The sequence below is a fragment of the Aquila chrysaetos genome, chromosome 2, assembly GCF_900496995.4.
Source record: "Aquila chrysaetos chrysaetos chromosome 2, bAquChr1.4, whole genome shotgun sequence".
Lineage (NCBI taxonomy): Eukaryota > Metazoa > Chordata > Aves > Accipitriformes > Accipitridae > Aquila > Aquila chrysaetos.
This window is the reverse complement of record NC_044005.1, coordinates 27,254,578-27,278,951: the sequence shown is the minus strand read 5'-3', so window position 1 is coordinate 27,278,951 and position 24,374 is coordinate 27,254,578. Positions and strand designations below refer to the sequence as shown.

The 24,374-nt window shown below is 54.9% G+C and overlaps 1 protein-coding gene across 1 annotated transcript in view; it reads right to left on the bottom strand.

The window, feature by feature from the left end:
- LTBP2 (latent transforming growth factor beta binding protein 2) overlaps positions 1-24,374 on the bottom strand; it is a 74,473-nt gene that overhangs the window by 9,375 nt on the left and 40,724 nt on the right. Inside the window, 18 exon segments of the mRNA XM_030004248.2 lie at positions 517-648; positions 878-1,000; positions 1,098-1,223; positions 1,528-1,650; positions 4,120-4,245; positions 4,443-4,565; positions 4,775-4,894; positions 5,839-5,958; positions 6,379-6,507; positions 6,692-6,817; positions 7,875-7,970; positions 8,358-8,397; positions 9,837-9,859; positions 10,432-10,662; positions 11,500-11,664; positions 12,148-12,229; positions 12,231-12,271; positions 16,260-16,334. Coding sequence (XP_029860108.1) covers positions 517-648; positions 878-1,000; positions 1,098-1,223; positions 1,528-1,650; positions 4,120-4,245; positions 4,443-4,565; positions 4,775-4,894; positions 5,839-5,958; positions 6,379-6,507; positions 6,692-6,817; positions 7,875-7,970; positions 8,358-8,397; positions 9,837-9,859; positions 10,432-10,662; positions 11,500-11,664; positions 12,148-12,229; positions 12,231-12,271; positions 16,260-16,334 — 2,001 coding nt within the window.

Here is a 24,374-nt window from a genome sequence, read left to right as displayed (position 1 = left end):
GAGCCCAGAGGCTGGCAGCAGCTCCTCCTTGCTGCAGCCTTCCCTGAGCCGGGGGGAGCCTCAAAAACTGTAGAAACCCCTTTGCTCTTTCCTCTTTGCTGGAGCCTGAACTCCAAACCCAGAGTCCCCAGCCTAGCACACAGTGGTACCAGCAGCCTTTGCCCTCACCCAGCCCTGCCAGGCAGGTGACTGGCACAGGCAGCAGCCCCAGCAAACACAGCTTACAGGGAGCTGTGGTCCAGCCCCAAGCTTGGAATGGCTGTAACCTGCCCAGGACTCTCCCCGAGCGGAAAGCAGCACAATGCAGTGTCTGTTCCAGATGCCAGGAAGAGAGAAGTCTAGACACAAGCAGGCAGCTCAGCCAAGAAAACAAACTCTCAGCATTATCTGCCTCTCCACCAGCCACATGTTTCCTCCTCCTCCTCCTCCTTCTCCCCCACGCCCCTGGCAGAGAAGTCCCACAGCCACCCTGTCGCTGCCAGGAGGAGGAACAGGGACACCCAGGGCCATACTCACCGATGCAGTCACCCAAGGGGGTCCAGTGGAAGCCGGGCTGGCAGCCCATAATACAACGGTAGGAGCCCAGGCTGTTCTGGCACCGCCACGTGCCGCAGATGGCATCCCCGTATTCTTTACACTCATCCACGTCTGCAGGAAGAAGGGCAAGGGGATGAGGATGGTCAGACGGGGACCCTGCTTGCTCACTGCAGCACGTGGGTCAAGTCCAGCTGGCCAGAGGCCCTGAGCCATTGCTAGTCCTCCTTACAAGTCACCAGCAACTTTGGGTGCTGGGAGCAGAACCGCCCTCCCCTCTGCACTGGCTGCATCTATCCCCCCAAGTCCCAGGGGGCTAATCTCCCCAACGACGAGCTCTCACCCACGCAGTCATCAGTCTCCTGTGAGTGTTTGAACCCATTTTCACACAGACACCTGTAGGAGCCTTCTGTGTTCAGGCACTGGCCCTGCGAGCACCGGGACTTGTCTGTGCATTCATCCACATCTGCAAAATCAGGCCAAAATCATCAACCTGGACCTCACAGCAGGGGAGGGAACAGAGGGCAGGACCAAAGGTATGTCACTGCCATCCTCCAGCTCACCTTGGCAGCTGACTCCGCCAGCCGTGTTCGAGAAGCCAGGAGCACAAATGCAGAAGTAGGATCCATGACTGTTGAGACACTCACCACTGGGGCTGCAGATCTCGCTGTTCAGGCACTCATTCACATCTGCAGAGGGAGCAGAGTCAGGGTCACGCAGCCGGCCCTGGGGGACACCCTTCACCAAAGCCACATGGATTCCCTCTCCCCAGTCTCTTATAGGCAGCTCTTGCAGTGCTCATGGCCCCTTGGTTTTCTTGCCATGGAGATAGAGATCTTCCCTGTCCATGGTAATCCTGCATTTGGCTACAACCTTATGGATGTGCCATGCGTGATGGCATCACCTGCCCTTTCTCCCTGCCAAGAAAGAAGGGGGATCCATAGGGAGGCTGTATATCCTGGACCCAGAGGACTGCAGGGATGGGGTTCATACCTTCGCACATGGTGCCGTTGATGAGCTCAAAGCCAGTCTGGCAGTGGCACTCGTAGGAGCCCAGGGTGTTCCTGCACTCTCCCCCCAGGCACTGAACAGCAGGGTCCTCACACTCATTGGTATCTGCCAAGCAGAAGGGCACATCACAGAGTGAGGTCTCAGCTCTTGCTGCCATCTTGAGAAGATCCCCACCCAGGGAAGCCATCACCCAGCTGTTGGCCTGCAAGGTGGGTTTGAGCTGCCCTCCCAGACCACCCCATCACAGTGAGATGAGGGCAGAGACTCCCTGTTACTGGGGCGTGAGGAGTCAGCTCAGACTCTTTACTCCCCTCCATCATGGGGACCAAGATAAACTGGATCCCAGCACCAAGTCAGTGGTGCCCAGTGACAGGACCAGAGGCAATGAGCACAAACTGAAACACTGGAGGTCCTGTCTGAACATCAGGAAACACTTTTTTACTGTGAGGGTTACTGAGCACTGGCACAGGTTGCCCAAAGAGGTTCTGGAGTCTCCCTCCTTGGAGATATTCAAAAGCCATTTGGATGTGGTCCTGGGCAACTGGGTCTCAGTGGCCCTGCTTGAGCAGGGGGGTTGGACAAGATGATCTCCAGAGCTCCCTTCCAACCTCAGCCATTCTGTGATTCTGTGAGGACAGGGATACTGCTAACCCCAGTGTCCACCTCCAGCAGAGCTCTGCACTGGGTACCACAACCACCAAGAGGCCAGTGCAGAGCCACAGTTGCTGACAAACCCTCTCTCCAGCCAAACGCACAAAGAGCAAACATCGGGAAAGTAAGCCAGCACCAGCCATACCTTATGCGGCAATGCTTTCCTGCCTGCCAGACTTGCCTACAATGTCCTCCTGGCAAAGCTGGCCGGGGGCCTACATCAGTTCTTACCCAGCTGCAGAGCTCCCCACAAACCCTCTCCCACCCAAGTTCCACAGGCCTTGGACAGAGCCTGCTGGCACTCTGAGGATTTTGCTCACAGCAGAGGAGAGAGGGGTAGCTTCCCTCTGACAGAGGGCTGCAAGATGCCAGGAGACTGCTGTTGCCTGCAGGCCCATGAGGTAGGGGGAAGCACTGGAGGCACTGCTAATCAGAAGGATGGGCTGGTGTGCAGGCAGCAGAAGACATGCTAGTAGAGAAGGTCCTGCTCTACTCTTCTCCCCTGCCAGGAGCTAAAGTCCTGAGACTGGCACAGGGCAGGGACCTCCTCTTCCCCTTCGCAGAGCACTGAGCATGCCAGAGGCATAAATGAACATAGCTCCCTACTGCCTCAGGGCAGGATTCCCAGCTGTTCAGTCTCAAAGGGTTCCAAGTAGCAATATTCTTGAATCTTTCTGGAGATGAACCATAACCTAGTTTATTTATCACAAAACTATCATGAAACCCTTATCATTTTTCAAATATGAAACCCAGATCCACAGACAAGGCCACCAGCCAAGGCAGGGAAGAACATGCCATCCTGCCATCTGGTCAGTGTGACCCAAACAGTATCGAACCCTGATAAGGTGCCCTCTTGACAGGGCTGGGGCAAGGTGGCTGAGGAGGGGCTCACGTGGAGTCTTGGGAAAGGGGGAGAGCAGATGGAAGTGATCAAACCATGGTTCTTCCATTGCACCCAAAAATCAGTTGGAAAATAAGCTCATTTCACACTGGCTTTTTCAGACACTAAAACAGAGGAGAATAGAAGGAGGAGAGCCTCCCTCTCCTCCCCATTGGAGGCCCCCATGCAGGGGGGTGTTCTGAGAGTCATATCAAAGGCAAGATCTTCTGTTTGCCAGCTATGTGGAGGCTGTAGAGCTCTGCGGTGCTCCAGAGAGAAATTCACAGCACATGGCCAATCTTTAAACAAACACCTTTGCCAGCTCTGCCGTCTCTGTTCCCTTGCCCCAAAGAGGGAATTTGCCTCAAGCCATCTCAAGCCCAGGACGTCCCCTGGGGGCAACCACCAGGGAGGGAATTTCCATGCCTGCGCTGGGGCGGTCAGGCTATAAGGCTGGGACGGAGTGCTCTCATGTCTCAGCAATGCAACCAACACAGATCGATGCTGGTGTTAACTGCCATGCATACCTGGCACAGCAGAGCCCTTGAACTAAGCTTTCCTTTTTAAACATGTCCAAGTTACATTAGGGGCTGGGGAAAAATGATGAAATGTGGGCGCCCATAGTCTCTCCACTGGCTGTGGACCCAAGGTTTCTCCCTCTGTTGAGGACCTACATTTGGGGCATGTGCTCCCAGGCACATGGTTCTGAACTGAACCACACACAACTCCTCTGCCCATGTTTCCAGGTCTCCTGTACTCCGCTGGCCTTTGTCAGCATCCCCCAGGTCATCATTAGTCCAGGAGTCTCATCAATGAATCCTTCCCCCCGCATCCCCTTCCTGTGGGAGGAAGACCACCTTCCTGCTGCTCTAGGTGACATCTGCTTGCAGCCCCCCATGCTCTCTGCTGATCAGAGCTAAAGAGCTGGAGATGGATCCCAAGGCTAAAGGAAGTCCCCAGGCCCCACCAGTAACCCAGCTATTGCAATGTCTCTTCCCTCATTCCCGCCAGCACCCGCTCCTCTGTCCCTGGGAAAGGGATACCTTCACACATGCTGCCATCTCTGGAGACGGTGTAGCCAGCGTCACAAGCCATGCAGGAGTAGGAGCCCTCCGTGTTGAGGCAGAGTCCAGAGGGACAGGCAGCCTGGGCCGTGCACTCATCGATGTCTGCATAAGCACATGAGGGAGAGCAGGATGAGGGGGAAGGATGTGGAGTAACCATGACCGGGGCAGATGTGTTGACAGAACTAGCCAACATGGTGGCCAGGACTCAGGCAGAGCCAAGCGCTCAGGAAGAGCCTAGGGAAACCTCTGGATTGGGTGTGTGACACTTCAGAGGGTCTGGACCCACAGCCCCCCGGTACCTTGGCAGCTCTTCCCATCAGTTGCCACCTCATAGCCCTGGTAGCAGGAACAGCGGAAGGAGCCGTCCAGGTTGACACACCGTCCATGAGCACAAGTCCCCTCCGCAAGGCACTCGTCCACGTCTGCGTGACACAGCAGAGGCCAACATGGCATGGGAGGGTGCTCAGGGCCGTCCCCACCACCCAAGCCACGAGGGTGCTGTGCCCTGGCCATGCAGGCTGGCTGCCCGTGGGAGAAGGGTGCTGCCTGTGCCCCTGCTCCTTCTGAGACTTGCAGGGAGCACTTCTGTGGGGGGTGAGGGTGCTGCCCAGAGACAGCCCAAGCTCCTCACCAATACATCTCCCATTCCTGGGCCGGTAGCCATCCCCACAGCTGACACACTTGTAGGAGCCCAGCGTATTGACACACTTCCCACTGCGGCAAGGGCTGGGATCCACGCACTCGTTGACATCTGCCAAGAAACACACTCCTTTCAGGCTCCCAAAGGTGAAAAGTGCAGCCTTCTCCAGGATGCCAGCTGGATCCTCAGACTCCCCCTCAGGAGGACAGCGATGCCCAAGAGGAAGTGAGACAAGTTTGCCAGGTCTTGGGCAACACTTCTTATAGTCCCACTTACCACTCAGGATCCTACACCCACACCTGAGGGCTGACATAATCCAGCAGCGAAACTTACTGCCGCAGGGTGTTGCCAAGGCCAGGAATGTGCATGAGCAGAGAAGGGGATCAGAGAACATTTGTGCAGGGCTGTTTCACCTGGGACCTTCATAACTATGATTAGGATGCAGCCTCCAGCTCAGCAAGCCCTTAAGGCAAGTGCTTTCTGGAGGCCATGCGGGGGGAGCAGCATTCTGTGCATGCCCCATTTCCCATACTGCCTCCTGAAATAGTCTCCCACTCTCTGTTGGAGATGACCTACTGAGAAAGGGGGATCTTTGATCAGGCACATTGTATGTTCACAAGGTCGAATGCTCTCAAGGGCCCAGGTCATGCCATGTGAGTGGGATGCTGTGGGGACAGGTGGCCTGAGTCTCTGCAGCCTGCTCTCCCTGCTGTCCACTTGCCAGCACGAGGGTCTGGTGACAGAGGAAAAGTAGCAGGAAAATGGATGGGCATCTCCTCCCAGAATGGGAACCTGGCATGGACTGGTCATGGGGGATCTCCCTGGGGAGGTGGGAGAGGATCTTGGGAGAACTCCCCTCTCTGCCCAGGAAAGCCTGTCCCTCCTGCAGGCAGAGGAGAGGACAGACAGCCCTCAGGGAGAGTACAGGGCAGACAGACTTGGGGGGGGTCCTTCCTCCCTTCCAGGAGGAGACATGGAGCGGTGAGGAAAGAAGGTGTTCAGCCATGCACAGGGTGCATAGGAGGGGCAGGGGAACAGGGAGCAGCAAGCTTCACCTTCACACTGTCCTCTGGGACCCATGGCAAAGCCCTCCTTGCACTCGCAGCGGTAGGAGCCGGGGGTGTTGATGCATCGCTGTCCCCGGCAGGTAGAGGGCTGCTCACACTCATCTCGATCTGGCAACAGACAGGAAGACAGTCCTTAAGTCTTCCCCCTCCAGCATGTGGAAGGCTGGGTGCAGGAGAGGAGCTGCTCCACCTGCAGTGTTCTGCCTAGGGGACCCGTGCCCAGGCTCTCCTCCATCCCCCATCTGTCTTAGCACCCCCTTTGCCATGAAGCAGTGATCAGGGCTGGCATCGCAAGCTCCTGCCCAGATCATCATGGGCAAGGTCCTGTCCCTGAGCGAGCAGGAGAGGGTGATCCCCATGGATCAGGCTGTCTGTGGGCAGGCCTGCAGGGAGGGAGGGTGTGCAGGTGTGTATGTGTGTGTGCACTGTGTACATGAGTGCTTGTGTGTGTGCACAGGCATGAGAGAGCATGAGGGTGGCAGGCACCCCGAAGAGGTGGCAGCCCTGTGCCAGGCGGACGCTACTTACCCTCACAGCTCTGCTTGCCTTCTGAGACAGCCAGGATGTACCCAGAGTAGCAGAGGCACAAATAGGAGCCCACACTATTGATGCAGCGACCTTTTCCAGCACAAGGATCTTTCAGGCACTCATCTTCATCTGTGCACAGGCAAGGAAGGAAGACAGGCAGTCACCACCTGCAGCTGCCTGCCAGACCCCTGCCAGCCCCGCGGTGCAGCAGGTGGGCAGGGGCTCAGCAGAGCTGCCAGAAAACCTTTCCCCAGGACCCTGAAGGACCGGATGGTCCATCGAAGCCCGGCAGGCAGAGGAGGTGCCAACCTACCGATGCAGTGGAGGCGGCTGGGGTCCAACGTATAGCCGGGGTGGCACAAGCATCTGTATCCCTCCGGGGTAAGCACGCAAGTGCCGGCTCCGCAGGAGAGGGGTGAAGAGGCACAGCTGCCGAACCCTGGGAGGAGAGAGCATGGGGTTGGGGGCAGAACCAAAAGGGTGCACTGAGTCTGGCATCTGCCTTGTTTCCCCAGCACCACCAGGAGGGAGGCTGCTTTTCCCCTTCTTAGAGAGCGATGCTGAGCTCTATGTCTTCAGGCAGCCTGCACCCACAGGGCTGCAGGGAGGACACAGCAGACCTTGCCACCTCCTCCAGCCTGAGCCCAGCTGGGATGCCGCAGTCCCCTGCACTGCTCACCTGTGCCCCGGCCCCACAAAAGGGTGGTGAGGACGCCTGCCAGCCCCATGCCTTGGAGGACTGGCAGCAGAGCCTGGCACCTGTAAGGGGGCTCCTTTTGGGGTGACAGCAGGGCTCCCCCCACCGCCACCCTGCTAAGCGGGACGCAGGCGGCAGTGGGGGGGCAGCGGGGCACGGCACACCCCTCGGCACTGAGCCAGCCAGGGGGGCCAACCCAACCCCAAACAAAAGGCTATTGAGGAAGATGCATTCCTCAGCAAGGTGCCTCTGCCAGGCCTGCTCCCCAAGGTGCTCCAGCCCCCAGCGGAGGGCAGGGGCCTCGCTCCCAGACACTTAAGCAACCCTGGAACAACAGTGCCCTTGTTTCCAGCGCTGTAAACAAGCCGCCCCGGGAGCCACATGCCTCCCCTTGCGCTCCCCCTTCCCGATGAGTCAGCTTGCGCCGCGGGGGAACGGGGCCAAAGCCACCGGAGCAGGCGCGTGATCCCCCTCGCCTGGCAGCCACTGCTGCGCCGGGCAAGTCAGCTGCAGGTGGGGAAGGACCCAGAAAGCCAAACATTTTGCTCCCCGTACAGGATCGCCCTCGTGCCTCCCCACGGCTGGCCGGCTTTCCCTGGCTGGCAGCACCCGGGACCAGGCTGGGACAACACCCCAAGGCGGTAGGGCAGGGACTTTTCTTTGGGAAGTCAAGGGAAGCATGTGGGACGACAAGCAGGCTGGGGAAGGGAGAGAGCCCCTGGGCTGAGCTTAGGGCATAATTTCCCGACAGTGCTAGGCAGAGAGAGAAGGGAAATCTCTGAGAGCGGTGGACACACACCTGAGCCCAGCGCTGGCATCTGTGTTGGAGCAGCAGCATCCCAGGTGGTAGTGGAGCCAGGCTGGGGACGACTGCGCCAGGACTCATCTTCCTCCGCTGAGGAAGAAGAGAGGTGAGGTCCAGACCCCAATCCCAGGCAGAGGTGCCCACCCAAGGTTTACCTGTGCTGGGTGTCCCCACATCCACAGCCCCGAGAGAGCATATGGAAAGGGGCCACAGGGTGGCTGCAGCAACCTCATCATCTTGTTATTTAACACAGCCTGCTCCACCTCCCCGCATCCCTATGGCCCCACGTCAGCCACCCCAGTGTGGCGTTGGTCCCCCACACTGTCCCGCAGCCAGCCCAGCCAGGAGCCCATCCTACCCAGCACCAGGGGCTACTGTGCAGATGAGGCAGCTCCCAGCCTTCCCACTCTCCTCCCTCCTCACTGCCCCATCCTCTTCCCCATGACCACCCTGCCCTCCCGCCAGCCGGGCGCTCACCTCTGCGCGTGGCGGGCTCTGCGGTGGCATCAGCAGCGCCCTGAGGGACAGACACATAGGACTGCCTCTATTCCTGTGCATGTAGCTGGGATGCAGCATCCCTGAGACATTTTCCCACCCACCTCCTGGCTCCTCTTGCTCCCCAAGACACCATCCTGGGAGGAGAAGCTGCCACATCTGGGTGCAGCTGGCAGGGCCCCTCTGTCCTGAGCAAAACAGCTCCCAGCCATGCCCGGCGGGCTGCCCACAGAGGGGCTGTGCCAGCATGCCGTGCAGGTGAGACCCAGGGCACTGCTACTGGGCAGGCACCTCCACAAGATGGCCAGGAAGGGCATCCAGGCACGGTAAATACTGCCACTGTCACTGGCAGCTCTGGAGGGCTGAGGACAGCCACTGCTTCAACCTGCCTCAAGAGCACTACCTACTAGAAGGGTGCTTGGTGCTAGACGCTCTTTCTCAACATCCCCTCCTGGCAAACCCATGGCTGCCAAAGGAGGTGTTGGAGCACAACCTGGGTCTCTGCTCCAAGGATCTTTCCACAATGGATGAAGAAAACAGATGGCTGAGCAATATACATCCCAGACGAGCTCTGCTTCAGATTTGGAAGCTCTGGTTCAAATTTCTGCCCTGTCTTGAGATTTCTCATGTGTCCTTGGGCAAGTCACTTCATGTCTATGAAGCAATGACAATGGCAGTGCTGTCCCCTCTCTCAGAGAGGTTGCAAGTACGTTCTGAGGGCTGGGCTGCTATAGCAAGGGGGCACAGAGATGCTCAGGAGAGATATGGCCCAACTTCTACCGACAGCAGGGATCAAGAGACACACATTTTTCAAGTGAGACTCAATAAAGAAACCCAGCCCCAGGAGAGCCTGGCAGAGAATCAGTCCCCAGGCTGCTCCCATCAGACAGGATGAATTCACACAGCCAGTGTGGGAGACAGCCGCGCCAACTGCTCCAGTGGAGTTTCTGCTGCACCCACATGAGCACAGGGAGACCTGCCTGCGAGCTGGGCTTGGACATGACACTGGGCTTCATGAGAGGAGCAGACCCCAAGCTGACTGCAGCAGTTGCCCTTCCCCTGCCGCTCATTAGCTCTACAGCCAGGCCAGGCTGACAGCAGGGAGTGAGCACCCACACCTCAGCCAGCTCCAGCCTCAGCCTGGGCTGCTAGCCCAGCCCCAGCAAATGCCAGCTGGAGACAACGCTGACCATGAACTACTGCAGCAGAGCCCTCAGCACCTGTTGGTTTGAGCTAATGGCCTCTTAGCAAGGGCCAAGCAGGCACGTGGCACAGTGCCTTCAGCCATGGCAACTAAGCCAGGGTGATAGAGTTTGCAGTTCACACTCTCTTCCCTCTGGCAGCAGCTACCTGCTCTCTTTAGTGCTCTCTCTGACCACATTTCACACCTCCCTGTCACCTATTTGCATGACATCCCCTACCATGGATGCACCCAGATATAGCAAGACAAACCTTACTCACCTGCGCAGCAGGAGAAACTTCACCTGGAAAGTGAAACAGTGCATGGTGAGTAGAGACAAGGCAGGCAGGCATCCTCCTTAAAACCCTGGCTGCCCTAACTTCACCCCACCTCTAAGACACTGCCACTCAGTCCCTCATGCTCCTCTGCAAGAGCTTGTTCCCAAAGCCAACACACCCAGACTCCTCTCCTGGCAATGTGCAGACCCCAGGAGCTTCCACTCCAGCAGGTGCTGGCACAAGCAGCTGGTCACACTTCCCTCCAGCTAGGCTGGACAAAAGCCCAAGGACTGCAGTGCCAGGGCTGCCACGCAGACCTGAGGTCCCAGTGGAGGCAGCCTGGCCAGCCAGCACCAACTGCAAAGATGCGGTTGCAGGAGCCTGAAACACTCAACCTCTTCTCCAAAGGCTTGAAGACATGGTGTCTCATGCCCCGGGAACACTAGTAGGGCTGAAGAACACCTTGCGTATTCATGAAGATATAGAAAGTTCTTATCAGCTAGAAGTCCATCCATGGGGGCATGGCAGGACCTGGGAATTTGCCCACCCTTGCTAGGGGCCCAGATGGAGCAGCTTTAAGCAGTAGACCCCACACTACCCTCTCCTGCCGAGGTGCCAGGGTGGGGGAATGCCTCCAGGACGCTCCCACGCAGGCTGTCCTGCAGTTGCTGTCTCCTTGCTACCCAGTCCAAAGTCCAGTTGCTGCTCTCCCCTTGCTCTTCCAAGCTGAGGGGCAGCTCTTCTGCCTCTGCCTTCCTCATCAATAGGCGGATATCAGAGCTGGAGTAGGTATAGCCATGTCCTGCTGGGCAAATCTCCTTGAAGGCTTCTGCGAGGGAAAATCAAATCAAAGCTTTAGAAGGCAGAGGTTGGAGAGAAGAGGCTGGTGCAGGGATCACCTGGCTTACCACACCCAGACATGATAGTGGGACGAGTGCAAGAAAGGAGTGAAGATGGACAGGCATATATGTGAATGCAGGTACCAGTTTCTCCCATCCTATCATTTTCTGGAGATTTCTAAGGGTTAAATCCTTACAGAAACACATCTGGGCTGCAGTGGGTGGATGCTTCGAGCAGAAGGAATCTGCTTACAGGGCAGGGTGGCTTTCTAACAGGCACTGGCTGGTACTCCTAGACACCAAAACTGAAATCCCTCCCCTGGGTCAGTACTGCTAGGAAGGGATCATGCCACAGGAAGGTCCAAGATGAGCAAGGGAGCAGATAAAAGTGAACTCCTAGAACCTCGGCACTGAGCACTTTGCACATTGCTCAAGATGCTCTGCACAAACCACCTGAAAACTTTTCCCAGCCCTGAGGATTTCAGTGCTTTCCCCTCCACCCTACCCCATACTGAGATATGCCAAACTCATCCTCACCTGACTTTCATCCCAGCAGAAGATGTACGAGAGACAAAAAGGCTGTTGAGCAAAGCCAGGCACAGACGTGGCTGTGCTCTCCCTCTGGTACAGAGTGGTTTCCCATCAGGGATTTCTCTGTCTTCCCAGTATTACCCAGGTCTGCTTCCTGGGCTGCTGTACCCATCTCACAGGCCAGCATTTGCACCGTTCAGCTCTGGGTCCTGCAGCTGTCTGCGTGGCAGCAAGTTCAGGCAAGCCAAAACCCCAGTCTAGCCAGAGCAGGCAAAGCCGAAGCAGGCACATCTCACCTGAGCCAGGCACAGGGCACTCCTCGCAGTTCTTCCCCCAGCCCTTGCCAACGCGGCTGCAGCAGCAGATCTGCTGGGTGATGTGGTGGGAGAGAGGAAAGGAGCACACGCCTCCGGCTGCAGAGCGGTAGCACAGCCCCTGCTCCATCGACACTGCTTTGTCCGCTGAAACACAATGGCAGGGTTAGTGCCAGAGGTCAAGCTCTATGCTCTCCAAAGAGAGAATGGGAGTCACTCAGTCTCTCCCCCTCGGGCCCTTCTCTGCCCATGCCTCCCAGCCTGTCCCAAGGGCTGCCCCATCCTCTTGCCAGAACATCCCCTGGCCTTCAGCCATCAGGCCATCCCCCTAGCAGCGCCAGCCCCAAGCAAATCCAGCTCCTGTGGGAGCTCTCAACCCAGAAGGCTCTGTCCTGTGCTGCCGCACCACAGGCATGTCCCCTCCAGGCTCCAGAGGGGCCATGAGATGTCCCTGGAGAAGAACAATGAATGAAGCGGGCCCGAGGCATGGGGACCTATCCTGCACACAAGCGCAGGATAGAGTAACTCGACCGCACTTGCAAGAGACGTGAAGCATGCTGCAGCCTTCATTCAGCCGTGGGGTCCTTCTCAGGCCCCTTCCCAAACTGAGGGGTTCCCTGGAGCACTTACAGATGCAATGGCTACGGGACGGGTCCAGCATGGTGCCAGGCTTGCAGGTGCAGCGGAAGCTGCCGCGGGTGTTCACACACTCAGGCATCTTTGCACAGGCCCTGCATCAAGCACTCGTTGATATCTGCAGACAGGAGAGAGCCTGGTGAGATGTGAGGAAGCTGAGGGTGAACTGAACCCCCTACCCCGTGCCTCCTATTCAGGTGGCGCGGACCAAGGGGGTCTCAGCCAGGCTGGTGTCTGAGGCAGCCTCCGCACCAAGCAGTGCGGTGGGGACCTCCACAGTGACAGCAGTCCCACATCTGCAGTGCAGAGCTCGCTTGCTGCAGCTGGAGGGATGGCTTGTGAATGACTGCTCTGCTTCACGGTCCTCATGGAAAACAGATGTGGGCCCTACGGCGAGCCACCCCAGCAGGCTCACTCTTACGGCCATCACGGTTGTTGTTTGCAAGCCTGGACTGGTGAGTCCTGTCCTTTCACCTGATCCCTGGTCCTGCTCGTGTAGAGCTGTCATCCACGGAGTATCCTTGCTAAGAAACTCAGTGCCAGCACACGGGGATGACAGTGACTGATCTCCTCCGGAGGTGGAGGGATGGTGGGCCAGGCTGCGCTGGTGTCTTCTTCCAGGAACAGGTTGAGCCAAGCTCAAGCCCTGCCTCAAGCTCTGCCTCTGCCCCTGACTCAGCACGCATCAGACACAGTCTTCAGGAAGGGAGGTGGGCTTATCCCAGGGAAACACTGTCAGGCTCACCCATTTGGCCTGCAGTAAAGCCTTTCCTACAGCAGCACCATGTGGGAATGTATGAGCTAAGCCGGAGAAGACAGGGATTGGCAAAAGGTGCATAAAGGGGAGCTGAGGGCAACTTTCATGGTGGAGAATGAGGAGGAAGCCCTCCTCATGGATTGATGTAGCTTTATATCTTCACTAAAGAGCTTGGCCCAGAAAAGTCAGCGTGCTGATGAAATGTGCTGTGTCAGGAGGCACAAGCTGTGCAGGAAGAGCTGGATGGGAGCACGGAGTGGCAGGAGCGGGATGAACCTCAACACCACCTCAGGACAAATCACAGGAACATATACTACAAGCTAAGAGGTGGGAGCAGGCAGTGAGAGGGACCTGGGCACACTCGCTGCTCACAGGACAGCTGCAAGCTGCCAAGACCAAGAAATGCCAACATGATGCTAGGCAGCATCACAAACACTTTTCCACAAACACACATAGGGCAGTCCCAATGCCAATGTACAAGGCCCTGGTAAGACCTCAGGTGCCCTGAGAGCACCCAGTGGTGCTCTACAGACTCTCAAGATGGAAGGGGTGCAGAGGTGGGGTGCTGGGACACTTGGAAAAATGCAGATACTGGAAGAGCCTGACTGAGAACAGCTAGGCTCAGGAATGGCTTTCACAGCACTACCTCATTCCTCAGAGCTGAAGCATCACTGCTTGGTGGAAGTGGGGTGTCACACAGCCAGCTATGACAGCTGGAGTTCAGATTTAAGGATCTGAGAGGTCCTCCCCAGTCCTGTGCTCTTAAACTGCCCCATTCACCACACCAGCTGCCCCATACATGGTTGAGACACACAGCGGCCATCAAGACCAGACCATGATGTTCAGTGAATTGGAAGTACCAACGCTACAGGGTTGTGCAGCAGGCCAGGGAAGAGTAGGATTTGGCTGCATAATGTAATGGTTTCCTGCTCCATACCAAGCACAGGACAGACTTCATGAGAACAACCAATGGCCAGACCCCAAATGTACTGGGAAACCCACTCAGAGAAGAGGCTTGGGCTCTCTGGAGGAGCCTTGGGGCTCATCCCTGTCACTCCCCGGGCACGGTTGGAACGCTGTGTTGCTCTGACACACCAACTGGATGAAGCGTTTGGCCTTCACATAACCGAAGGGATTGAAGGGATTAGAGTAATGAGAGCACAAAACAAACAAGTACCAAGGGGTAGGCTTTATGAGCTTAATTTAAAACAGGGCCACATCCCGGCCTCAGTCCAACCCCCTCTATTCCACTGGCAGCAGAGGACCCACCCGCAGTGGAAATCCCCACGGGGAACAGAAGCAGGCAGGCGCGCTTGAGGCCACGCACTCCTACCCCCTGCAGCATGCCAGGGACGGGGCTAGCCCACAAGAAGAGGCCTCAGGGACCACAAACTGAGATCTGTAAGCTGTCTCAGTTGCTTCTTCCCACCCCACAGAAGCCTGCCAATGCTCCTTACAAACAGCCACGCTGGGTCAGGCAGCCTGTGGTGGAAAGGTGCAGGCTAGTTTATCCTGGCGCTTAGTGAGCAGAAGGGACCTGAATCGGCAACAGACACCAAGTATGTACAGACACCAGGGATATACGGACACCAAGGTGCTGGCGTGTGTCCTGTGCAGTGACTGCTGTGCATGCACACCTCCCCACCACCGAGCCTCCAAGACAAGGTTTGTCTCATGTCTAGCAACCACATTATCCCTTCCAGTGCCATCCTTCCTGCTGGTCCCAGCAGCACCAGGAGCTTCCCTGGCTGGGTCTGCCAGACACTCTCAACTCATGCAGCCTTGTTCCTGCTCAATGGGGTGCAGCAGGGAAAGGAAAGAAGATCTTGCAGAGATGAGACATTTGTTCCTCTGCCGGCAGGCACCAGAGACAACCCTTTCTGTCCATACAGAACAGAGGAAAGTGGGCTTCTGTGAGGGCCCTCCTCTAGTCACCATCTGTGCTTTGACGACAGCCTGCAAAATCAGAGCTCTGCTGCTTCCCAGCTCAACTCCTCTCTTAGAACCAATGGCCTCAGGAACCATCAGCCCTTGTCCAGCCCCTCGGCTCCCCTCCTACCTGGGCTGGCAAGAGAAGGTCCCATGTAGCCTCTCCCATAGTCTATCAGCCAAATCGCTCACTCTGGACCCTGAAGTGAAGTTCTGGGCTTCCTGACACAAGTCCCACTGCAACAGCAGACACGGGAAAAGCACCTTGAGGAAGCAGAGTGTCTGCAGAACGGTATTCCTCCAGCCCAGCTTACGACGGAGCACACAGAGGCACAAATCTCTGGTTCATGCTTTTTCCTGTTGAAAAACATCTTCCTGGCCAACTCCGCATTGCCATCTCCCTCTGCTCCTCTAAGCCTCTCCCTGCTCCAGAGGGAACGCAAATCCAGAGCAAGCACTACAGGTCTCTGCTCGCTGACATGAGTCCCTCCAGCTGCTCTGCTCCTCCAACTCCTATTCATTGTCTCCGGGTAGCTCCTCATACCCATAGCACTGTCTGTGGCTGCATAAGGGATGAGATCTGAGGACAAGGAGAATAGAAGCCATTGCATTGTTGAAAGTTCTCTCCCAGGACAATGTTGGGAGGTTGAATCATTAATTAAGTAAGCATGGTGGAAAGTCCCAGCTAAAAGAGATGAGTCATTGGATTGCCAGCCCTGGGCCTGGGCCCAGGCTCCCTGCTGCATCTTCAAGATGACACCTTTCAGCTTATCATGAATCACGAGAAGGAAACCGTAAAATTCCACTTCAGTCAGAACACGGAAAAACACAAGCACTGTGGGTCCAAGAGATGCCAAATAAACATGAACCAGAGAAAAAAGAGGAGAGATGGCGCCTTCCTCATATGGAGCTGAGGAACTGCAGGAATGAGAAGTGGATAGACCCCAGCAGCATGGGGCAGGCAGGGCAGTCTGGCAGCATGGACAAGTGACACACTCGGAACAGAAGGAATCACTTTTATGGCACTCTCCCACTTGTAAATGAACAACTAATCAAGCTGAGAACCTTCCCAAATGCTTTCAGGCAACAGAATTTCTGTTGCTTCAGACTACGGGAGAAATGTTTTTACACTCACACTTAGCACAGCAGCAACATAGGTCCTTATTGGGTCAGCAGGATTTAACAGGTGAGTTTTCTTGTGCTGGCCCAACTATGCGCTGACTATGCTTATCAGCTGAGTCATGTAGTCCACTGTTACCTGTTTTTCTTTCATTCTTGATGAAAGCACAGAGATTTTTATAAGTTGCATTCTTTGCAGATCTATATCAGGGAGTTAGATAATTGTATTACTTGTGTAGGTAGTTACAGCTCTGACAGTGGATGTAGGAAGGAGAGAGAGAGATGAAAGCAGCATCCTTACCTTGGCAGTGGCTCCGGTTCAGCCTCTTGTATCCTTGGGGACACTCCACCCGCCCGTTCTCAACCACAGGATGTGCTGGGAAGAAAGCAAACAGTGTGGGACGTCGGCAGTAGAGGCAGCCACCAGCATCCTACCTTCTTTCTGTCCTCCTTGTGGAGGGGAAAGGGTCCCTAGGCCTGCCTCGGATGGGCCTCCAATGACTCCCATGGCAGAGGGAAAGGTGGGAACAGCCATATTTCCCAAGCAGGGTCTTCGGCTGCTTGGCAGGTGTGGTGCTGAGGTGCTGCCTGTGCTTCATATCTATCACTGTGTCACCTTGGCTCCTCCCAGGCCAGCTTGGATAGCCAGGTGACACATGACAAGAGGGATCAGAGTTAAAGTAATGACAGAGGTCCTTGACAAAATGCTGAAATAACAGCCTGGGGCCTGTTTAATACATTTTCCTCCCTTTTTACTGCATGTGATTTCCTGCCCCGATCACTCTCATCAAAGAAAATTTCAAATTGCTGCTTAAAATAGTTTTGTGGCTTTCAAAATGGCCTATAACCCGCACAATTAAATCTCCAAATTTTTTAAAGGCAAATAAAATGTAGCCCATAAATTCCAAGAATGTCAAATTTAGGCACAGTATTTTGGAGCAAGGGGAAGGGAATCAGGAGGTGATGGGTTGGGAAGTGAGTAAGCATGGGGTGGGGTAGGAAGAAGGGTGCTTTGGATGGGATTTTCCCAGGGTGGGGTTTCTTTTTAATTTTCTGGACCATACACTTGGAAACAAGAAGTGTGTGTAACAGCTAAGTGACTGTCCAGCCATATTCCTACCACTTGAATTCCTCATGCCTGGCATCAGTAGCTCACACCCTGGTGTCATACATGGAAAGCCCTCCATGGCAATAGCTATATTGAGGATCTGGCAGATTCCTAACGCATTGCAGCTTTTGAGAACCAGCGACAAACTGAGACCATCCTTGCAGCAGGAGATGGTCGGAAGACCCTGCAAAGGTTAAGAACACAAACAGTGCACTGGGGGCAGGGAAGAGGCATGTCCATAACTCTTTGTCCTGGACACTTTGACCCTATAAAGCAGTTTAAAGCCATTCTAGGACACTTCTTGAAAGGCAAAAGTTAGGGAGCAGCTTCCTAGGATAAAGGCACTTGGGAAATAAAAGATGGGAGAACAAGTTGTTCACCAGCCTGTACCAGGAAGGAGAATAGAAAGCCTGTTTTCCCCAGGTATATTAAATGAAGCTACAAGGTTTTCTGGGTGCAGAGAGATCCTCAGCAGCTGGGTGAATGACTAAGACAAAAAATCTATTCACCCCCTTCAACAGTCCCATCATGAACTGTAAGCAGGAGGTGCTTACAAATATCTGGATGTTAGGGGCAAGGGGGTTACTGGTGATACTGGGAATCTCTGGGTACATTTCCAACCTTCTGGGAAGGGAAAAGAAACCTCTGGTTCATGGGCTCCAGGCTCAGCACGCCGGTGGGATTCCAGATCCTCCCACACCACAGCCTGTGGGCTTGGGGCTCCCAACAGGCATTAACGACGCTTGGAAGCATCTGTCAGCCTCTGCACAATGTGATAACAGACGCTCAAATGAAGCAGCATCATTGTATGCGAGCCCTCCGATGGGGAGCCAAGCATGGTGGAGATCAAACAGTGATGATGTGTCAGAGCCCACTCACTCTCTGAAAAGCCTTTGTGGAGAAACAGATCCTGCAGCATCCCTCTGCCAGATGCTGCTGGGGAGAGGGCAAGGCAGAAAATACTAGTGATGGGGGGTGACCGTGCAGGTCTCATGTCACCTCAGCACTCCTATGACTCCAGTCTGCAGAAATATGCAGCTCATTACTGCAGCAAATCACTTGTGAGGCTGCGGACAAATGTCTTAATTTTGCAAAGAAACCCATGTTCCCTGGAAAGAATAACTAATGTAATGTGAGCAGATCTCTCTGTACCAAGGGGAACCAAGACACTTTCTGAAGTACTGGATGGAGGCCGCTTTCTTTCTGCCAGGACCTGGCCACAAGGGAAGACAGCGTGTGGCTGCAGGAGGATGTAAGCTATTAACTCTCAGCTTTGTACTTAGTTACTCGAGCAGAAGACCATTTCCTTCCACGAGCTCTGATGTTGCCGAACTACAGCAGAGATGGCCAAAAACCCCTGAAAAACCAGTCTAGGACACCTGAGTTTCCTGCAAAGGGGATCAGCAGCCACCCCTCTCCCATGTAGCTGGTAGGAGTGTGAGACTGGCTTTGGAGGCTATTCCTCTGGAACCCAGCAAAGGGAAAAAGCTGATCTGATGATCAGACAGGGCAGAAATCTGTCAGCATCCACACCTGGAGGGGTCCCAGTCTCCTGTGTCTGTCTGCCTGTCTGTCTATCTATACTCTCTCCAGAAAGGGGTTCTCCCAGAGCCTGAGGCTGGGGATGGAGCAGCTGAGCTGCATCTGTCAGACAGAGGGATTTCAGTCTTGCTGAGGGCAGGGAGCTCTGGCTCCTGATTCAAAGGTGTGATTTCAGAGCTTTGCCTCCTGGGCACTTCAGCCCCGCAGGCACTGTGCCAAAGCAACGTGCTCAGCAGGTACCTGCACGCCAGGACTCCCCCTCGACTCTCCTCATCACTCCGTCCAGCTCTGCTTCATCCCACCGCCCGGTGCTGCTTTCTACAAGCTTTGCAGGCACCAGGCATCCCCAGTGGTGCCGGGTGCACACAAAGAAGCTCACAGACCCAGGCTGGAGGTGAGCACAAAGCAGCCACAGCCCAGGACTCCCACCAGCACCTCTGTCCCCAGCTAGAACAATACTCGAACAGAGCAGAGTAAGAAGGGAAATGAATGCATGGAAATCAGGCAGAGGGATTTTGCAGCCTGGCAAGATGATCTTTAAGCAGCTGGGCTAGTTTTCCATCACTTCCCAGGGGAACAGGCTTTACCCAAAGGCCCTGGCTCCCGAAACACTCTCTGAAGATGGGATGAAGAAGCTCAGGCTGATGGTGAAGTGGAAATAAACCACTTTTACTGGTGGTAGCCACAAAGGCCTGAGCAAGGCAAGGTTTATAGGGTGAGATAATACATTGCATTAGGCCAGCCAATATCACTCTGTTAAAAGGGGAAGAGGCAAGCCTGCAGTCAGATGAGAAGTGAGGAAATGCTTGGCTGCTGAAAGCTAGCCCATTTCTTTCAACTCTTTCCATATATCATACAAAAGGCATTATCTCTCTGAGAAACCTTGCCTTGCTGAACTCCTTTGCCACTTTCAGGACTTACAGACATTTCTGGAGACCCCAGATCAGCTCCACAGAAGAACCCCCATCCGGGCTGGACCCCAGGCATCTCCCCGTGCCCGCAGTGGGCACAGAGCATGCAATCAGGAGGGTGGCTGTGGTGTCTCTGCTTGCCCTGCGTTTTCTAGCACGTGGGAGATGAAAGGAGCCAGAACGCGTGGTCTCATAGCATCTGGAGTGGTGGGGGTGGTGGAGCCAGTCAAACCTCAGCCTGGTTTAGAGTGAAGCAGAGAAGATCAGCCTCCACTGCAGAGAGAGAGGACCTCAGCTGCTGAACTCGCTGGCAGAAGAGCAGAGCAGCTCAGACCCCACAGCAGTCTCCCGAGAGCAAATGTATTGGAGATGCCAGGCCAAGAAGTACCAGCCAGCCACTGGCATTGGAGATGCCAGGCCAAGAAGATGCCAGCCATGGCTGTGGCTGTGGGGATAAGCTGAGTTCCCGGGCAGAATGGACAAGAGGGAGAGGACACAAATCCTTCAGTCCAGATCTGTCACAACTGCTCTCCTCTCCTCTGGGTAGTCTGTGGTAGGCAGGTTCCAGCAAGACTTTCTCCAATGCCCCAACAAAGGCTAGGGCAGCAGGGGTGGGGAGGGCATGCACCAGTGCTGATGTGCAATATGAAACTAAGCCCTCAGCTCTACTCATGGTCAATAAAGAACTTCAAGGTGAAAAAGATGCTTGAAGGAAAAAAAGACTCTGGTAATTACTGTTGGCCTTTGGGGTTGTTTCAACAGAGAGTCCTCATTCTGCTCCCACATTGTCTTCCAGCTAGGACAAAATACCTCTGTACCTAAAAAAAACCACTTTTGCAACACTGTTCTCTTGTGTGCCAAGACCATGATGCTGCAGATGAATGATGGGCAAAACAAGCACTCTACAGAACAAGGCAGTCCGGAAAATGTTGCACTTCCCCAGGTTAAGCATTGCTGTCTGTGGTACTGCCACATCCTTGCAGAGGTTTCAGCTTCTTTCCCCACATCCAGCCCTTCTTCACTGTCCTGGACAGACTCCCTGTGGCACATGGGTGTAGCAGTGGCAGAACCAGCCCCCTCCATAGGCTCCTTCCCATATTTCCAGGGTTCTTTTCCTGTATCCTCCCCAATCTGATCACAACAAGAGCAGACCAGGGGATGATTTTCAAGGGGTTTCCTGTGGCTGTTTCAATGCCTGCAGGCACAGTGCAGGGGAGCGTGTGGCTTGCAGAGCTGCTCGGCGTTTCTGATGACTACGGCTCCATGGGTGAGCTGCCACCCCTCTCGCAGTGGGAGGTCTGTTTGGGGAGTGCTGTGGACGCCAAGCCAGACATTACAAGATCCAACTTTCCAGTGAAATTCAGACTTTTCTCTAGGACAAAAAACTTGAAAAAACACGGGGAGTGGGAATAAAACCAAAACAATAGCCTTCAAAGACTTGTTTCTTAATGCTGTTAAAACCCATAGGCAGGAGGAGCAAAAGCAGCCCAGAAAGATCTGCAGTGAGCACAACCAGTGGGTGCTGACTGCAGCCTGAAATAAGGGACAGGGGGCACTGAAAAATCAGGACCTGGAAGATGCAGGTTTACTGCTGCACCCCGAAAGTCCCCCAAACCCACACAGAAAGGTGAGACTTGTAGCTCCTGGGCAGTACCGGAGACGGTGCCCTCACTAGTATGGGCTTCTCCTGGAGCGCTGCTGGTCGCAGAGGTGTGTGGTCTCAGGGACAGGGAGGAGGTGGAAGAGGAGGGCTGTGACCCCCTCTGGGCAGAACTCTCTGCTACCAGTTTCCTTTATCCCCACATGGCTGAGGAGGGCCAAGGCTTCAGGGAAACCAGTGTCCAAATCCACACCTGCCCTGGGGTATGTGTCGACTTGCAGCTTGGGTCTTGTTGGTTTTAGTTTACGTGGACCATCTCTTGACTTTGTTCCAGCATGTTCTTCTCCACAGACCACTGTATACCCCAAAATAGTATATGGTCTGGCAGATAAGCAGGAGTAGCTCTGACCAGCAGTGTGCCTGCTACTAACCCCACATCCTGAGCTTGCCATGGGACAGGACATTGCTTCAGCACAGCTTCCTCACCAGCACTGCTCAAATACCCTGCTGGTCCTTAGGCTTCGTCCCAGCCATGACCAAGTGTCTCTACTTCAGCTGCCTCCTCAGCCTCCAAATCCCTTTCCCCACTGTCAGTCTTCTCCACATTTTACCTTCTAGCTCCCATATGCTCCTACCTCCCTGTTCTAGCCTTTCAGTGTGTGCTCCACTGCCTCCTCCGAGTACTAAAAACCCAGGAGGGTCATTGGATGTCTCCATCTGATTTATCCTATCTTGCAGTGCAGTACATTTCATCCAGCCATCTCCAGACGGAGCTGAAGGACTGCAGCCGCACGACAGCATGCAGGTGTCCTGCCACTCTCCAGGCCCCTGCCTGTGGCTCATCTCTGTCTTTCATGGGTTGGGTGACAGCCTTTGCCCCAACAGCTCATGGAGCAAGCTCTTGGCTCTCCCTCTTCTCCCAGGGCTGTCTCTGACATATCCTGGGGGTCCCATTTTCAGCAAACTCCCAGCGACTTCTACTACAGCCTGCTTGAATACCCATCTCTCTGCCCACTTCTCTGAAGGGGCCTAACAAGATACACCCTCCCAGCAGCAAACCAGACAGCCAAAAGCCTGAGCAGAGCCTAAGGAAACCTCTGAAACTAATGTAACACCCACTTCAGAGAGTCCTGGCCAGGTCAACCCCACCCCTACCTTAATTCTGAACTCAGCTTTTAACATGCTCTCTTTAGGATGCAGGCAAAGCATTCAAGTGCTTTGGCTTTTCTGATGCTGGGCAAAACACAAAAAATAGCAGGGACTGGTCATGGCAGGTTCACTCGGACGGATGCCTGCCTCCGATTCTTCTTCTCTGATGTCTTTCCGCACACAAACACGTACCAAACATGAAAGCTGCAGTCAACGGAGACATCCGGACGTATCCAGACTCTACTAACAATCAGTGTCTCGGGCAGACAGTCAATCCAAACAAGATCTCCATTTGTCTAGCTCTTGCCTGGCTGCACTTCTGTACATTTGTAAGTGTTTACACTGAACTAGCTTCTGCCATTTCTGTCTCTGGTTGCTGGAATTAAATTCCCAGCGCTGTCAAGTCTGCTCTGGTGCACGCCTCCCCGGGACACACGAGCGCAAGGAGAAGTTCTCTGTGAAGACCACAGTGCCAAGAAGAAAGCTGGAAAGACCCACGGGACATGTTATCTCTGTGCATGAGACACCAGGTCACTGAACTACAGCCCAGTGACTTTGAGTGAGCACAACACAGGCCAGCAAGACCAGGAGACAGAAGGAATGTGAGTGTGGGATGTGGTCGACAGGCAGGAACAATGCGGAGCGATGCCTTCACACTGGACAGGCGTGGACCTGGGAGCTCTGGCGGAGGAGGCACGGGGCAATGAGAGGTCACAGTGCTTGATGGCTCTGTTAGAGTAGCAAGATCATGGAGAAAAGACTGTTTCCCTGGCTCCACTCTAGGGCAAGATCTCTCACGTGTGAAGACAGCACACCGGAGAAAACTATGCCAGCCACCTGGGCTTCTCACTTCAAAACAGCTGGGCTCTCTTAGGCTGCCTCCATCAAGTGCCCACCTTAGAGCGCCCTTCACTTGCACTGTGTGGTCTCCTGCATGTGGGGCTGGTTATGGGGCAGTTAATCAGAGGTAGCCAAAGGAGGGAGATACTTGCACATGATTAAAGAGGATGAAAACGGCTCCTTCAACTAGCCTGAACTCCTGCCAAAATCAACAAGAGCCATTTGGTCTCCAAGGGGGAACTTTATTGCCCAAAGCCAGAAGGACTGAGAATGGGATTTTCTTGTGGCACAGGAAGACAGAAGACCCACGGGGATACATTTTTCATATCCCCATAGAATTAATCTGAAAAAATAGCCAGACAAGCATCTGTCCACTCAATGAAGACCAGCAGTGACAACCTCCCTTGAGTTTCATCTGCTGCTGGGACACAGGGCTTACGCTGAGCTGTGGAAGTGGGACCTGCTGGCAGCTAGGAGGCATTTCTTAAGTGCATTAGCTCTACCGGCTGGCTGACTGCAAGGAGCACATGGGGGTATTTCATGCCTGTTTTCATGTCTTGGAAGCCTGTGATTACAGACATGTTTTGAAGCCTGAAGATCTAAATCACTGCTGCAGCTCTGGCCACCGAGCAATACCTAGCATCCTGGCATGGAGAAAGAGAAAGGAGTTGCAGCAATTTTGCAGCCATCTGCAGCCTAACTGAAGTGTTAAGCGGCCCCCCTGCTTCCTAATGGGGGATCACAGAGAGACAAGGTGAGAAACGGGGAGACTGCTGTGGGATAGGGAGGAGAAAGCCGTGACTTGGGATGCGAAGGTCGGGGACAACGAGGAGGGGGCTGAGGCCTGTGTGGGGCATTTCCTTGTTTGTGCTGAACCTGGAGACCCTGTGGTCACCCCCATACCACATGTGCCCAAGGCTCCCTTGGGGCTGGCACATGGACAAGGGCAGGCAGGTAGCAGCGTGGCCCAGGGCCACAGCAGAGCCATGCAGGGCGGGAAGATGACAGCAATCAGAGCTCCCCAGATCTGCGCTGGGTTCCAGGATGCTGACAACCTCGTCTGTGACTGCGAGGAATTTGGCTCCAGCTGGCCCTACCCCTGGCTGAGGAGGAACCGAATCAAGGGAGGACAAGATGCAAACAGCTCTTGGGAGCGTGCGTGTGAGCAGGACAGTCTCTGGGCAGAGCTAGAAGGTGCCAACACCACATTTACTTGCACAAAACCTGCTACCTTGGACACCTCCGCTCTCCTCAGGGGTCAAGGTC